Below are 14,582 nucleotides of genomic sequence, written 5' to 3'. Positions count from 1 at the left end.
TTATTGCCTGCATTTTGCTTTTTGGAGGAAGGAAGGTAATTTCCACTTCTTGCTCAGTAAGTTACCTATTTTGGACCATATTCTCTGAGCTATATAGAGTATCATAGATTGCCTATAGGATTATACTTATACACTCTCAAGGGAAGAAGAGAATTGTAGACAGAAGTGACATATGTTACTTTCAAATGGGAATATTTAATTGCTTGTGAGACCCTCTAGTGCTCTCTTTCCCTGTCACTGAGATCACACAGTAGGCATCATTTTGAAAATCTAGGCAGCCCCTAAATTTCTAATTAGGGAGGGCAGGTGCCCCGGAGAATCACTTTGATCTACAGTGGACTTGGTATGAATGAGAAATAAACTTTTCTGGGTTAAGCCACTGAAATAATGGGGATGTTTGTTATTACAGCATATCCTAGCCTATCTTAACTTGTATACAGAAATCATCGAATGTTTGAAGTTAGGGAAAGTCTTGGTCTACATGTCATCTCACTTAGTTCTGAGGATAAACTTGTATGGTAGATAGGATTTATTAATTCTATTTTTAAAGATATTGAGACTTCAAACGGCAGCATGTTCACATTCATGTCCCTACTCAGTTACAAAACCTGGATTCACATCTGGGTTCAACTCCCTGGAGAGGTGATTTAGAATCTTTTCTGGGGACTTTTAAAAACTGTACATTATATCCATGCCTCACCTGGAGTCTGATCCATCTTCTCACCTGGAGAGTCAATGACGTGATTAAGTCACTATTATTGATTGGAATGTGCCATGTTGTAACAGCAAACAGAAATAGAGAGCATTTCCTCTGAGCCTGAAAGTGCCATCCCCATTGACTGGGGATGTTTCTTTGGGCAAAGCCATACTTTCCTTCTCTGCAGAATAAAGAGTTTGCTAGGGGTCAGGATGGGAGGCTCGGGGGCCGGGGGTGTTTCTCAAATTCTTCATGGCGAAGCAACACTGCTCTTCATCTACAGCCTCAGGGCTGACTTACTGTTAGAAGAGGTATGCAGTTGGAAAATATGTGCCTTAGGAAGGCTAGGGGAAGGAAAAGAAAGAAATTTGTTATTTTGTCTCTGTAGCCATATTTGCAGGGATCTAAGGCAGGGGAGTGGGCAGCAATCATTTTCTATATGCTCTCTCTGCTGCCCACAGGCAGCTGAAATGGCTATTTACTTTTCTGCATCCATAATTGTGAAGGAGGAGGACATGGCCGAATGAAGTGGGGATTGTGGGGGGTAGGATATCTGAATCCCTGTTAGAGTTTATGGGAGGGGGTAAATAGAACTCCTCCGTTGTCCGCCTGAGTTCAGAACCAATTGAGAAACAGAAGGAGAATGAAAGAAAGGTTTTATTATTGACAGAAGCTGGATCAAGGGAATGTTCAGGCATACAGTGTTAATTGGCTTTCTAATACTCCATTTCCAATTTAGACAAACTTCCCCACCCAGCTGTACCACTGCTAACCTCCACAACAGAGATGCACACAGCCTGCCTAACAGCCAAAAGCACCCCCTCTGTGGGCAAGCAGATTTGAAAAGAGAAAGTCCAGAGTGACCCAGCCAATCAGATCAGAGAGATCTGATTGTGAAGGGTGAGAGTGAAGGGTGCCACTGCAGGCAGGGAATGTCCTCGTAGGGAAATGTGAGGCCTGGGGGTGGTGGAGTTCCTCCCACACTCCTTTCCATGTCCGACATGCTATGACTAAGTTTTCCCTTCATTTATCACTGTGCTTGTCCATCAGAAATGTACTGCTGATAAAATAATAGCTTACATTTGTTTAATCCTTCCCCAGCTCCGTACTTCAAGTGTACTGTCTTTAGTCATCAGAGGGTGGCTTTGTGTTTTTATCCATTAAATCTCTGGCTCCACACTTAGTTTGCCAACAAAGATGCTCTGAAGTGCCAAGTGCAGTGGTGCTTTTGGTTATGTTCACATCTGGTCCCCTTGCCTTTCCCACCCCCCCTTTCTACTTCAAACCTTCCTAAGACCACTAGTTCAATTCATGTAAATGTAATGTTTACAGAGGCCGTATATGCCACAGGCTTTCATTTGCCTAATGTGTTCATCTGGGCCCCAGAAATTTGGCCAAAGTATTGGTCACTGAACTTTTGATCACCGTTTATGTGGGCCAAGTTATAGGAAGAACAGTCCTTCATCCAGCTCCAGTTCCACGTATTTCCAGCCCACTCTGGGTGAGCATTTTAGTAAATACATTAATTACAGGGCACTGAGATAAACTGTTGAAAGTTTATTAATTTTATTTGGCTGCAGTATAACCTTCTCCAGCCACAGGGGAATCTTTGTATTATGTTTAATCTCTTGAGGTCTTTGTTAAATCATTGTCTTCACTTTGGGGCCATGCAGTTTAAGCAGGATGCTTGGATAAAGTCCAGAGGAACTCAGTAAAAATGATTAAAAGCATGGAAAACAGGCAGCATGGAACATGGAGAAGCATGGGAGAGGTACTGAGGGTGCTAACCCTAAAAAACAGACGTAGTAGGGGACGCAAAGTTGATGAAAAGTTGGACTTTGGAGCATGAGACCCTGTTTCTATCTATTTGAAAGTCTAGAAAAGAAGGAATGGTAGATACAATTCATAGGAAAACATTCCAATGTCCAGAATACCCTTCACTTCACTTTGAGAGGAGCCTTTCCATATCTTTCTGGCTTGGTTTGATTTGTCCAGCCCTTGCTCCTCCAGAGTATTTCAGCTCTCTGTCTCATGTTGCAACTATCTTATCTTGCTTTGTAATGTACCGAATGCCTGAGAAAAACACATCTGACTTTCAGACACTACTATATCATCATTTATGTTGACGACATTGTCAGCAATGCATTTGGGGGCTGGTGGTAGCAGTTTGAACACTTGTGATTTTTAGGAAGCATCTGTTCTGCTAGCTAAAATGTTAATAAATTGTGTAAACCTAAATTAATCAGAATTAAAAACTTTCTCCTAACAAAACTGTAAATTCCTCAGAGGTAGGGTCAGAGATTTATTCAGATACATGTACATGGCAGCTCCCTGTGGAGCGCCTTGAATAGAGCAAGAATGCAGGAAATCTTTACTGAGTTTTCACATGAACCAAGGAAGGGGTTGTGGAAAAGAATATGCATTCCCTGGGGAGACTTTCCAGTGATTTCTTTTGAACCTAAGACAGAGAAGCATTTGTGTGAGGTGGTTTCAGTATACCCCTGCCTTGAAACAAGAGGATGGCTGAAGGAGAACCTTTTGAGGTTCTGAGTAAAACACAGTCATTCCTTGGAGAGACCTCTTGTATGAGGGGACCAATGGCCTGGTTTGGATCATTTACCAGCCACCCTTCTTCCCACTCAGTAATATTAATAGGCAATATTGACAAGGAGGAACAGGAAACTGGAGAACCACAGGGCAGCTGAGGAAAACTCCAGATTCCAAATTTACTTAAGAAGCATAATGTAGTACCATATTTTTCTGACTATAAGACTCCACCCCACCCCCCAAATTTGGAAGGAAAATGGGGGTGCATCTTATAGTCCGAATGTAGCTTACCTGGCTCGCTGAGGGTGGGGAGCGGTGGTGGAGCAGGGTTTTTTCCCCCTATTTTCCTTCTCTAAAACTTAGGTGCGTCTTATAGTCCAAAAAATAGACTATAGGAGAAGGAGAGTCTGGAGGGAGGAGGTTATGACGACTTGCGGTGTGATAAGTAGCTGTTATTCTAGGAATGTGTGCATTAATTGGGAAAATGTATATAAATTATTTAGAACAGTGCACAGCACATAGTAAGTGTTAAATGACTATAAGTAGCAGTTGTGGTAGGAGTTATTTGTGTTTATTACTCTTACCATTAGTATTATAGATTATTAATAATTAATAATTAAATATAATTATTACCATAACTATTGAAATGTTTACTCTGATAACAAGTCTGGGCATAAGGAACAGCTATTTCAAGTTCTTCGTTTGTTGATGATATTGAGAGTACATTGGAGCAGGTACATACACAGTGATTTGTAATTGAAGGTTAGTCTGAAGGAAAGATAGAGCATCTTCGAGTTAATAGTGGTTCTGGGGAAGACTAGGCATGACTTTATAAAAGTATTCCCTCGCCACTTCAGGAACATGGCTGTTGTATGAAGAGGGGCTCTTGTGGTAAGTGGTCATAGAATTACAGTGCCATGAGAAACCTTGGAAACCACTTTAAGTTTTTTGTTTGTTTTTTAAAATTATTTTATTGATTATGCTATTACAGCTGTCCCATTTTCTCCCCTTTATTACCCTCTGCTCTGCACACCCGCTCCCAACTGAATTCCCCCACCCCCTTAGTTCATGTCCATGGGTCGTACATATAAGTTGTTTGGTTTCTACATTTCCTTAATATTCTTTACCTCCCTCTGCCTATTTTCTACCTACAATTTATGCTACTTACTCCCTGTGCCTTTTCCCCCATTCCCCTCCTCCCCTTACCCACTGATAACCCTCCATGTGATCTGCATTTCTGTGATTCTGTTCCTGTTCTGGTGGTTTGCTAAGTTTGTTTTTGTTTTTGTTTTTTTTTAGGTTCAGTTGTTGATAGTTGTGAATTTGTTGTCATTTTAGTTCATGTTTTTGATCTCCTTCTTTAGGATCTCCTTCTTTGTGATCTCCTTAGATAAGTCCCTTTAACATTTCATATAATAATGGCTTGGTGATGATGAACTCCTTGAACTTGACCTTATCTGGGAAGCATTTTATCTGCCCTTCCATTCTAAATGATAGCTTTCCTGGATAGAGTCATCTTGGATGTAGGTCCTTACCTTTCATGACTTGGAGTACTTCCTTCTAGTCCCTTCTTGCCTGTAAGGTCTCTTTTGAGAAATCGGCTAACAGTCTTATGGGAACTCCTTTTCTCTTGCTGCTTTTAAAATTCTCTCCTCTTGAATCTTGGGTGATGTAATGACGATGTGCCTTGGTGTGTGCTTCCTTGGGTCCAACTTCTTTGGGACTCTGAGTTTCTTGGACTGCCTAGAAGTCTATTTCCTTTGCCAGATTGGGGAAGTTCTCCTTCTTGATTTGTTCAAATAAGTTTTCAATTTCTTGCTCTTCCTCTTCTCCTTCTGGCACCCCTATGATTCAGACGCTGTAACGTTTAAAGTTGTCCTGGAGGTTCCTAAGCCTCTCTTCATTTTTTTTTGTATTCTTGATTCTTCATTTTGTTCTGGTCGAATGTTTATTTTTTCCTTCTGGTTCAAACTGTTGATTTGAGTCCCGGTTTCCTTCCCGTCACTGTTGGTTCCCTGTACATTTTCCTTTATTTCACTTTTCATAGCCTTCACTTTTTCCTCTATTTTGTGACCATACTCAACCAATTCTGTGAGCATCCTGATTACTGGAGTTTTTAACTGTGCATCTGATAGGTTGGCTATCTCTTCATCCCTTAGTTGTATTTTTTCTGGAGCTTTGATCTGTTCTTTCATGTGGGCCATTTTTTTCCCTCTGGGTACACCTGTTATGTAGTAAGGGGCGGAGCCTTAGGTATTTGCCAGGGTGGGGCAACCCTCTTACTTCGCCCTGATGCTGTATGTGGGGGAGGGGTACAAGAGGGAACAGTGCTGCTTGCTCCACTCTCAGTTGGCTTTCAATCACTTCCCCACTACCCACAATCAAATTGGGCCCTTCTGGTGCTGATTCCTGGGTGGGTGGGTTTTTGTATGTTCTAGGACCCTGTGGGTCTCTCCAACCAACTCTCCTGTGAGGCTGGGAGTTTCTCCCACTGCTGCAATACCCACAGGTATTTTCATTCAGAGGTTTTGAGGCTTTTTTTCCCCTGAGCTAGAACCTTGGGTTTTCTGGTCTGTCTCACTCCCCAGTTGTTCCTCCTGATTTATCCAGACACAAGTGTGGGACCGCCGGTTCCACCAGCTGCTGCCATGTCCATCCCGTCCTCCAGACACCTCCTTGCCATGAGTCCTGTCCGCCCTGCTGCCCATCTCCACCCCTCGTACCGGTCTGGATGAATCTTTCTTCTTTATCTCTTTGGTTGTCAGACTTCCATACAGTTTGATTTTCTGTCAGTACTGGTTGATTTTTGTTTTTAAATTTGTCGTCCTTCTTTTGGTTGTGCGAGGAGGGAAAGTGTGTCTACCTACACCTCCATCTTGGCCTGAAGTCTGTTTGTTTTTAATGAAAGTATAATTAACACACAGCAGAATGAACAGCTCTGAAGTGTTGGCTTGATTAGTTTTTGACAGTTGTATGCATGTTAACCCAAATAAAGAACGTTCTATCACCCCAGTAAGTTCCTTCACACCCCTTTCCCATTAACTCGTCCCCTTTCCTAGCATCCTCTTCTGTGAGACCATGTCAGAGGTGAGGAAAAGAGGCCCCAGAGACTGAGTGGTTTGCCTCAGGTCATAGCCAGTTGTTCAGGTTTCCTGATCCTGTGTTGGAGCCCACGTGTGGCCTCCTAGATGCTGTTTCCATTTTTATTGGGAGCCTTAATGATCTCACTTACCCACAGCTTGATAGTCTTAAAGTTTTACATTTTCTCTAACACTTTAATTGGGAAAAATGGTGCTAATTCACCCAAGTGAAATGACCTTTATTGCCTTGGATAGTGCCATTCCTCTCCAGAGAGAATTTAACTAACCTTTTCTCTTGAACATAATTGGCTTTTATGGTATATCTTTGGCTACCTCAAACTATTCTCCAACTTTTGAGGTTCTTGATCTCAAAAAAATAGTCTTGCCCTATGGTATGTTTCTAGACAGGCTAATGGATTACCTCCTTATAGAACTGTGCTTTGGTAGGTGGAATTTAAACTTATGTTCCAAGTTTGTCTTGAAGATGCCTCTTCACCTTCAATTTCTCCGATATTTAAAGTGGTCTGAAAGCTTTTCAATAGAATTCAAGCTTAAATTCCCATAGCACATTATGTACCTATGTACCTATATAAATACATAAATACCTTAGGAAAAGGTATTGTGGTGTTTTAATTTAGTAAATGGTGGTTTTTCACTTTATGAGAGCTTTGATTAGATTGCTACACCAATACAGTTCTAGTCATTAGGTAGACATTGCAGCCTTTTTGGTTAAATGTTTACCAATAGGCACTTATCCTCACTTTCTCCATAAAGCAGTGTTATCAATCTAGGGACTTTGGCTAGCATTCAATGTCAGCAATTATATCCTTCCTGTCACCTTATCTTGGGAGAAATATTTATGGGTCTTCCCCCATTATTTTTTCCCCAGTTGTGCTAAAACGTCATCAGTGTTGGGAGCTGTGTTCTATGTACTACAAGCATGTGAGGCTTATCTCCATACTGTGTGGCTCTCCTTGGGCAGTGCTGATTGTGGATGGATGAAAGGCACTTCGGAAATTTATAGAGGCTTTATTGTTGCAGTTCGCCCATACTGGAACATATCAATATTTTAAGGGGGTTTTTTTCCAGTATTCGCTGGGAGTATAATAAGCGCCATAGTTAGAACTATAATGTATAAATTAAAAGTACAGGGGTGTTCCATTATGTTTGAATAAAGGACCTGTTAACAGGTGAAAAAATAGAGTTCCCTTTGATGTTGGTTTCTTTGGGTAGATAAGTTCTCTTGAGGCTTGTGAGTCAGATTCTAGGAATTCTTTTTCAGCTCCACCTTTGGTAGAATAACTGACAGTGATCAGATGGTACAGGCTGGACTCTGATCTGTTTCCTTAAAAGGAAAGTGGATTGGGGAGAATATTGTATCACAAGTGCTTCTGTATTTCTTAACAGCACAACTTTTTTTTTTTTTTACTAATTTGAGAGAGAGAGAGACAGAGAGACAGAGAGAGACGGACAGAGAAACATCAGTTTGTTGTTTATGTTCCACTTATGTTTTTGTTGGTTGATTCTTATATGTGTCCTGACGAGGGATCGAACTTGCAGCCTTGGTGTATCAGAACACTCTAACCAACTGAGCTACCCAGCCAGGGTTTTAACAGCACAAGAAAACCTAAAGTACTTTTCAGGAGAATGAGTGCTGTTCTTTTGAAAAGTTGGAACCTGTACTGTCATTTGGCTCATTTTTCTCTACCTCACTCCACATATTTTATTCTAGTAAATTCCAGAATAGGATCTTTAATTTGGTTACACCATCCCTTCCTTTTTGAGTTATGAATCATCCCTGAGTTAGAGAGGATTTTTTCCATAGTGATATTTGAAAGCACAACTTTAAGGGCAGAAATTGTTTTTTGTTTTGATAGGAGTTTGTTTTGTTGTTTTGAGTCTTAGGGCTTTTTTCCCATTTATTCTAAAACAAGATTTTACTACTATCTTAGACTGAAACTACTCAGTCAATTCAATATATCAATAAGTATTTCAACCTCTGATTTTTCACCACTACTTAGATAGAGACAAGCAAAGAACTCAATTAACTGTTTTTGCTTGTGAACCTGTCTAAACCGCTGTCTCCTAGAAGTTGTCTATGTCTGTGAAAGTACCTCACATCCACAACAAGGAGAATAAAAAGTACATATATTTATTCTGTGTTGTTTCCAGGTATGCTGGCATTTGTGGCCATGTGGAATACCCCTGCCGTTTCCAGAATACTTCTGCCACCACCCAGGAGATCATTCCTCATCGGGTCTTTGCCCCAGTGTGCCTCAAAGGAGCCTGCCAAGAGACCCTCCTGCAGCTGCTCTCTCCGTGCCTCTCAGCGGCACACTCTGTCCTGGGAACACATCCCTTCTCCAGGCTGGATGTACTCATCGTTCCTGCCAACTTTCCAAGTCTGGGGATGGCCAGGTACATTGTTCCATTGCGGCACTTGGAGAAAATATGCTTTGGAAATTCTTTGACTATTTCTTGCTTTTTCTGAGCTGTGTCAGAGCTGTCATTTGATTAGAATGGATGGACCATGGCTGCTTGTATTTGGACATCTCATTGCTGCCAAGAGGGACAGTTTGTGCATAGACTCTACCATGCATGAGCCTTTGAATGTCTTGGGTTCAATTCAGCTGCTTTAAAAATAAAAAGACATTGTCGCTGGGATTAAGAAGACATTGTGCCCCCAGAATGATTGATGTATGTTGGATTGGTATATGTTGGATGCTGGATTGTGGCTGGTTAGCTTAGGTGGTGAGAGCATAATGCTAATGATCCCAAGGTCATAGCTCTGGGCAGGGTGAACTACCTGGTTCCAGGGTCATAGGCTGCTCACCTAATCCTAACCAGCTGTCTCATCCATTGTCACCATTGGTCACAAGGACAATGACTTGAGAGCCCCTGCATTACAGAGACTGTGGATGGATCAGTGTAAATCCATCACCACTGCTAGAAAAACAGCTCAAAGCAGATGGTGGCTTGGCGGTGGCATGGCAGGGGAGGTACTTGTCTTGCTACTAATTTTTAATACACTAAATACATTGTTTTTATTGTCTCAGTTTAGTTCCTATAGAAAATCAAAACCTGCAAGTTGAACCTTTCCCTATATATTATTTAAATCTAAGATTCATTCATTAATGCCATTGTTCATTCAGTAATATGAAGCTAGGTCTCACTCAGCATTTTTTGTTTGTTTGTTTATGTACTCAGGATTTTACTTGGTTATATTTCTATTTGAAAGTCTTAATTATTAACAGTGACTATGCTTGACTAAGGATGGGAAAAATAAACTCATCAAAACATGTGACTTTAAGTTTTTTCCTATTAGTCAAGGAAATTTCTGTTGCCAATTAATTTCCATGCTTTTAAACAGCTGTCATTTGTGGTGTTTTCCCTGAAAACTGCACACATTCTTAGTAAAACCCATGGGTAGAAAAGAACTGTCCAGAACATTTGCTTTTGATCTTTACTACATACATATACTTTTTAAAAGCTGGCTGGGTAGTCTTAATCCTTGAGGAGGTCTGAGAAAGTCATTTAGACTGATTTTTATCCTATATTTATGAAGATAATGGGAATGTAGAAACTAGGATAATTATATATATTTGGTTACATGCATCATATAATTGTCTTGGATGTCTATATATAGAATTTGTCTTAACAAGGGGGCTTCTTTGGTCCCTTTGAAGAGGCTGCTGGACTTAATTTAAGCAGAATTATTGGCGAAGAAAGGGTCGTTCATTAAATGTTTCTCAGTTTTGAGGAGCCATATTTATTTGGGAGTTTTTAGCACTTTATGAGAGTAGCAGTTTTTCAGGGCATATTTGCTAACAGTTCCAGTTCTGACCCGAGGGACCCAAAGGCAGAGCACTTTTCATACAGAGGACTTTGTTTTCTACAACTCCTTCCTGACATCATCCTGCCAAAACCAGAATTTGTTGACCTGCAGGCCATTCTATAAAGCTTTTCTTTCAAGTTGGCATGCCCAAACAGGTAGGCTGTGTATTTGCTGCTTTTCGAGATATTTAAAGTGATTTAAACATGCTTAACTGTATTTTTAAAGCAATAAGCCTAAGTACCCTAAGGCTAAATGATACTGGGCACAAATGTCAAAAAATGTGATGGTGATAATAACGTAGCAGCAACAAGACTGCTTTTATACTTAAAAACAGGAGAACCATACATTTAAAATTTGTGGTTGGTTGTCAAATTTTTTTTCCATTTCTTTCTTTCTCTTTTAGACTGTGGAAATAGTCTTCCCTGGCCTAGATATTTTCCTGGGCTCAGTCTGTATTTGAGCCATGGAAGGGGGATTGTGGTATCTTGCACAGCCAGTGGGGAGGGTTGGGGGAACACTCTGTTTTTCCTAACTCTGACCTAAATTGATTCCACTTGTTTGGCGGGACTCTTTTGGGATCCCAGTACCTTGAGCCACATGTGACTAAGTGGGGTTTATGACTCAGTTGGCTCCCAGGGCCCTGCTGCCTTATTTATGGTCAAGGCTTTGCTTGGGGCTCTGCAGAGCAAAGCTGGGACAAAAATGACAAGTCTTCCAGGTTAACTCTGTGCCCTAAATAGGAATAGGAAATCCCAAGGCCTAGTGGAAACCATCTGAAAAGACCTCCACACTGAAACTTGTCCTTGTCCTATTTGTTCTATGCACTAGACATCAAAGGATTTCTTGGTAAATTAAATGGTTGTTTCCTGAGTTCATATTTTATAAACATATATGCAAGATTATAAATTCCATACCTCTGGACTTCTTTACTTATTAGATCTTAATCATAACAAATACCATTTTACACCATTTTAGCATTCTTTTTCAGTAAATGACATTAAACATTCCCACATTAACTTAAATGGCTAAATTATTAATAACCATTTTAAAGAACTTTAAAAAAAATTTGGATGGTATCTATAATGATTGCACCGTATTTTAAAAACATCAATTTAGAATCTGCAATGCTTTTAAACATAATAGTAACTAGAACATTTATCAAAACTGCACTTAATGATTTTTGTCACCTAGTAATATAACAGGACCTATGACCTATTAACACACCCCTCCAATTCTTTTCTGAATCACTGTTCCAGGGAATAGATGCCTTCAAAGTTGCATTCCCAATCTTTTCTCATTTAGTCAGTATGGACTTTCTGTTTTGTTTTATTTTCGCCTTCCAGGGTGGCTGAATCTGCTGGATAAGGAGCTGTGGAATGTACATTTCTTGAGTTGTGTATTACTGTGAGGTGTATATGAAGATCTGAGTGCATGTTAAGTGAATCTCTAGTGTGTAGAAAGCTCTTTTCATGTCAGTGTAATGTATTCCACCATTTTTATCATATCTTGGTATTTTTTCAGGTGTCTCAGCTAGGGATTAACTAGTAAGCCTAATTTCCTAGATATTGAGAAATACATGAAAAGAGGTAGCTCATCATCATACTTACACTCTTTGTTATATAATAATAGTGTTAAAGGAATAATATCCTGGAACCAGATTTATGACAGAGTCTTACCTCTGAATGTGCTTATGATACACGCTTTGCTTTATCATTTGTCTTTCAGCAGTTCACAATTATATGTCACGGGGCATAATTAGTTTGGCAGAACTATCATGCTGATGTCCAAATACATTATTTTTTTCCCTTTTTCTATTTCATTTTCAAGAATCTCGTACAAATTATTTCAGAATGGTTTTATATTTAGAGCTCTGAATAAAAAAGCCATGTCTTCTATGGCTCTCCTTCACAGCGGTACCTTCACACGTAGTTTCAGTCCTAGTCCCACTGGGGAAATCGGAAAAACAAACAAACAATACAGCAGCAGTGTGCTTCATGATAGGTCACAGATTCTGCTTTGACCTTTTCCCACTGGTTCTGTACCAGATTGTCTTAATCATCTGTTCGTTATTCATTCTTGCAACAAATTTCTGTTGTGCGACATAATGTGTGCCAGGTAGGATTTAAGATACTAAGTCCACAAAGGGGAGTAAGACCAATGACATCTCTCTCTGTCCACATGGAACCTACTTTCTAGTCAGGGGAGAAAACAGTATACATAAAAACAAATAATTAAGATGTGCACTATGAAGAAAGTAAGTGATAGAGTGACTTGGAATAAGTAGCTTTGTTTGGGTGGCAGGGCAAAGGCTTCTTTAAGGAGTGACATTTGCAGTGAGACTGGAGAATGGGAAGGCGCCAGCCTTGTGACAGTCTGTTTGAAAAGCAACCTAGGCTGAGAAAGCTCAAGTCCAAAGGCCCCAAGGTGGGAACCATTGTAATGGGCTGGAGGAGCAGAAAGAAGCCCAGTGTAGTTGGAGGGCAATGAGCTTTTAGAATGGCTTTCCTTCACCCCCTCCTTAAACTCATTTTTGAAACTGGGAGATTTCAGTGGTCCCTCAAGGCTTGGGTCACCTGAGCCACCCACACACCAGTATGAGAAAGAGTGAAGAGAGCCACTAAGAAATGGTAGAGATGGAGTAGACATTGGTGGTTCCAGGCAGTCAGGTGTTATAGGGAAAGAGGTCAAAACTTCTTTCAGTTTTCTGGGGCCAACAGTTCCATACCATCTTGTGACAGGCTAGTTAGAAGCTGTCTTAGCTTAGAAGCTGGTTTCCTCAAGCAAAATTCTCCATTGCTAGGTAGGACCTTAGAGCACCTGGTGCCTGAACTGACAACTCCCTTCATGGAGAAGGGACCAGTCTCAGATCAACATGTTTCCTTTCCCCAGAGGCTGATGATTGACTCCTTGTAAGCTTTTTTGATACAGTAGGTCACAGGGAGGGAGGTTGTGTTTACATGTTTCCTCATCTTCACCCAAGGATATTTTTTCATTGCTTTTAGAGAGAGAGAAACATCTATTGGTTGCCTCCTGTACATACCTGGACTGGAGATTGAATGTGCTCTGACTGGGAATCGAACCCCCAACCTTTTGATTACAGAATGATGCTCCAACCAACTAAGCCATACCGGCCAGGGCTGCTTGTTCTAATTTTTAAGCCATTAGTTTGTTTGGTTCTCAGGCCAGCAATCAGTCCACTGAGCCACACCAGCCAGGCCTAATTTTTAAGCTTTTAAAAGACTGAACAAAAATAGGATTGATAAGTAGAGAGCATAGAGAAATAATCATCAATTACTTAAATATCTTCAATGCACTTCACAGTAGAGAAAAACTAAAAAGCTCCCTATTACACATGGCTTATTCTTAAAAGATTTGATTGTGCAATAAAAGGCTTCTGAATGCTTATAGTAGTTCTTGACTATTGCACACACAGTTTTCTTAAGTATCTCAATTTGCAAATAAATGGTGTGCACGTACATGCCCAAGAATGAATGTAACCAACTTTCCCTCCTCCACTCCTCCTGGGGTTAGACAGGGTGTTGTCCTGTTTATTCTTATCTCCCAGCCAATGTGTAATAGAATCAGCAAAACATAACATGCTGGGACAAAGGGCCTCTTGTTTTCAGCCTTCTAATTGTGCTTCTTTCTGCCGGGAAGGAAGCAGTCATAAATTTCTGTCATTATCTTAAATAGCAAGGTTTCACAGCTTTGGGAATTTTTCTTTGCTTGTTCTTTGTTAGCTTCTACTTGAATTTTTTGATGCTGCAAACCAAACCACTATACTCTTAAACAATCCTTTAAATTTCAGGGAATGTGACCCCCTGGTTTCAAGGCAGAGTGCAACTGTAGTGATTCTCTCCTTTGAGCTGTAAAGGAGAGATTCTCTGATTTGAACTGTAAATTAGTGCACCTTTCTGTTCACCAAGGCTGCCAGCTCCTCTGCTTTCTGATGTGCTGAGGATTTGGGGGTCTGTGTGTGGGTTTTGTTTCTTTGAGATTGTTGTTTGTTTTCCAGACTGATACATTCTCAATTTTCTTTCTGCATGGATTGTTTTTAAAAATATTTTGAAGGGCATTTTCCCCCTGTTTTCCTGTATTACTCTTGTGTTTTTTCAAACAGGAGGGTGTGTATGATAGAAAGCAGCTCATACTATCCTTTTTTTTCCCCCGTAAAATTGTAATGCTTGGCTTAGTGGCACCCTTGCAGTTGTAGGGAGGAACAAACAGAACTCCTGGTGAATGGCATGGTCACCGACGTGGCTTATGGCCCTTACAGACATTGCCTTTCTTGCTCTCTTTGTGTTCATTTCTTCATTTTGCTTCCTATTTTTCTTTTTCTTTTTGAGAATATTTTTGACTTTGTTTCCCTCCTATCTATAGAGAAAGGCTTTCCCCTTCTAATATATTCTGGTTCTTTCACTTA

At 40.4% G+C, this 14,582-nt stretch overlaps 1 protein-coding gene across 8 annotated transcripts in view; it reads left to right on the top strand.

The window, feature by feature from the left end:
• AOPEP (aminopeptidase O (putative)) overlaps window positions 1–14,582 on the top strand; it is a 437,655-nt gene that overhangs the window by 107,324 nt on the left and 315,749 nt on the right. For all 8 annotated transcript variants that reach the window (XM_071221641.1, XM_024558404.4, XM_053925241.2 and 5 more), the window contains one exon: window positions 8,497–8,742. In XM_071221641.1, coding sequence (XP_071077742.1) covers window positions 8,497–8,742 — 246 coding nt within the window. The remainder of the gene's footprint in view (window positions 1–8,496; window positions 8,743–14,582) is intronic.

The sequence above is a fragment of the Desmodus rotundus genome, chromosome 1 (genome assembly GCF_022682495.2).
Source record: "Desmodus rotundus isolate HL8 chromosome 1, HLdesRot8A.1, whole genome shotgun sequence".
Lineage (NCBI taxonomy): Eukaryota > Metazoa > Chordata > Mammalia > Chiroptera > Phyllostomidae > Desmodus > Desmodus rotundus.
Note: the sequence above shows the minus strand (reverse complement) of the source record. Positions and strands in the feature narration are given on the sequence as shown.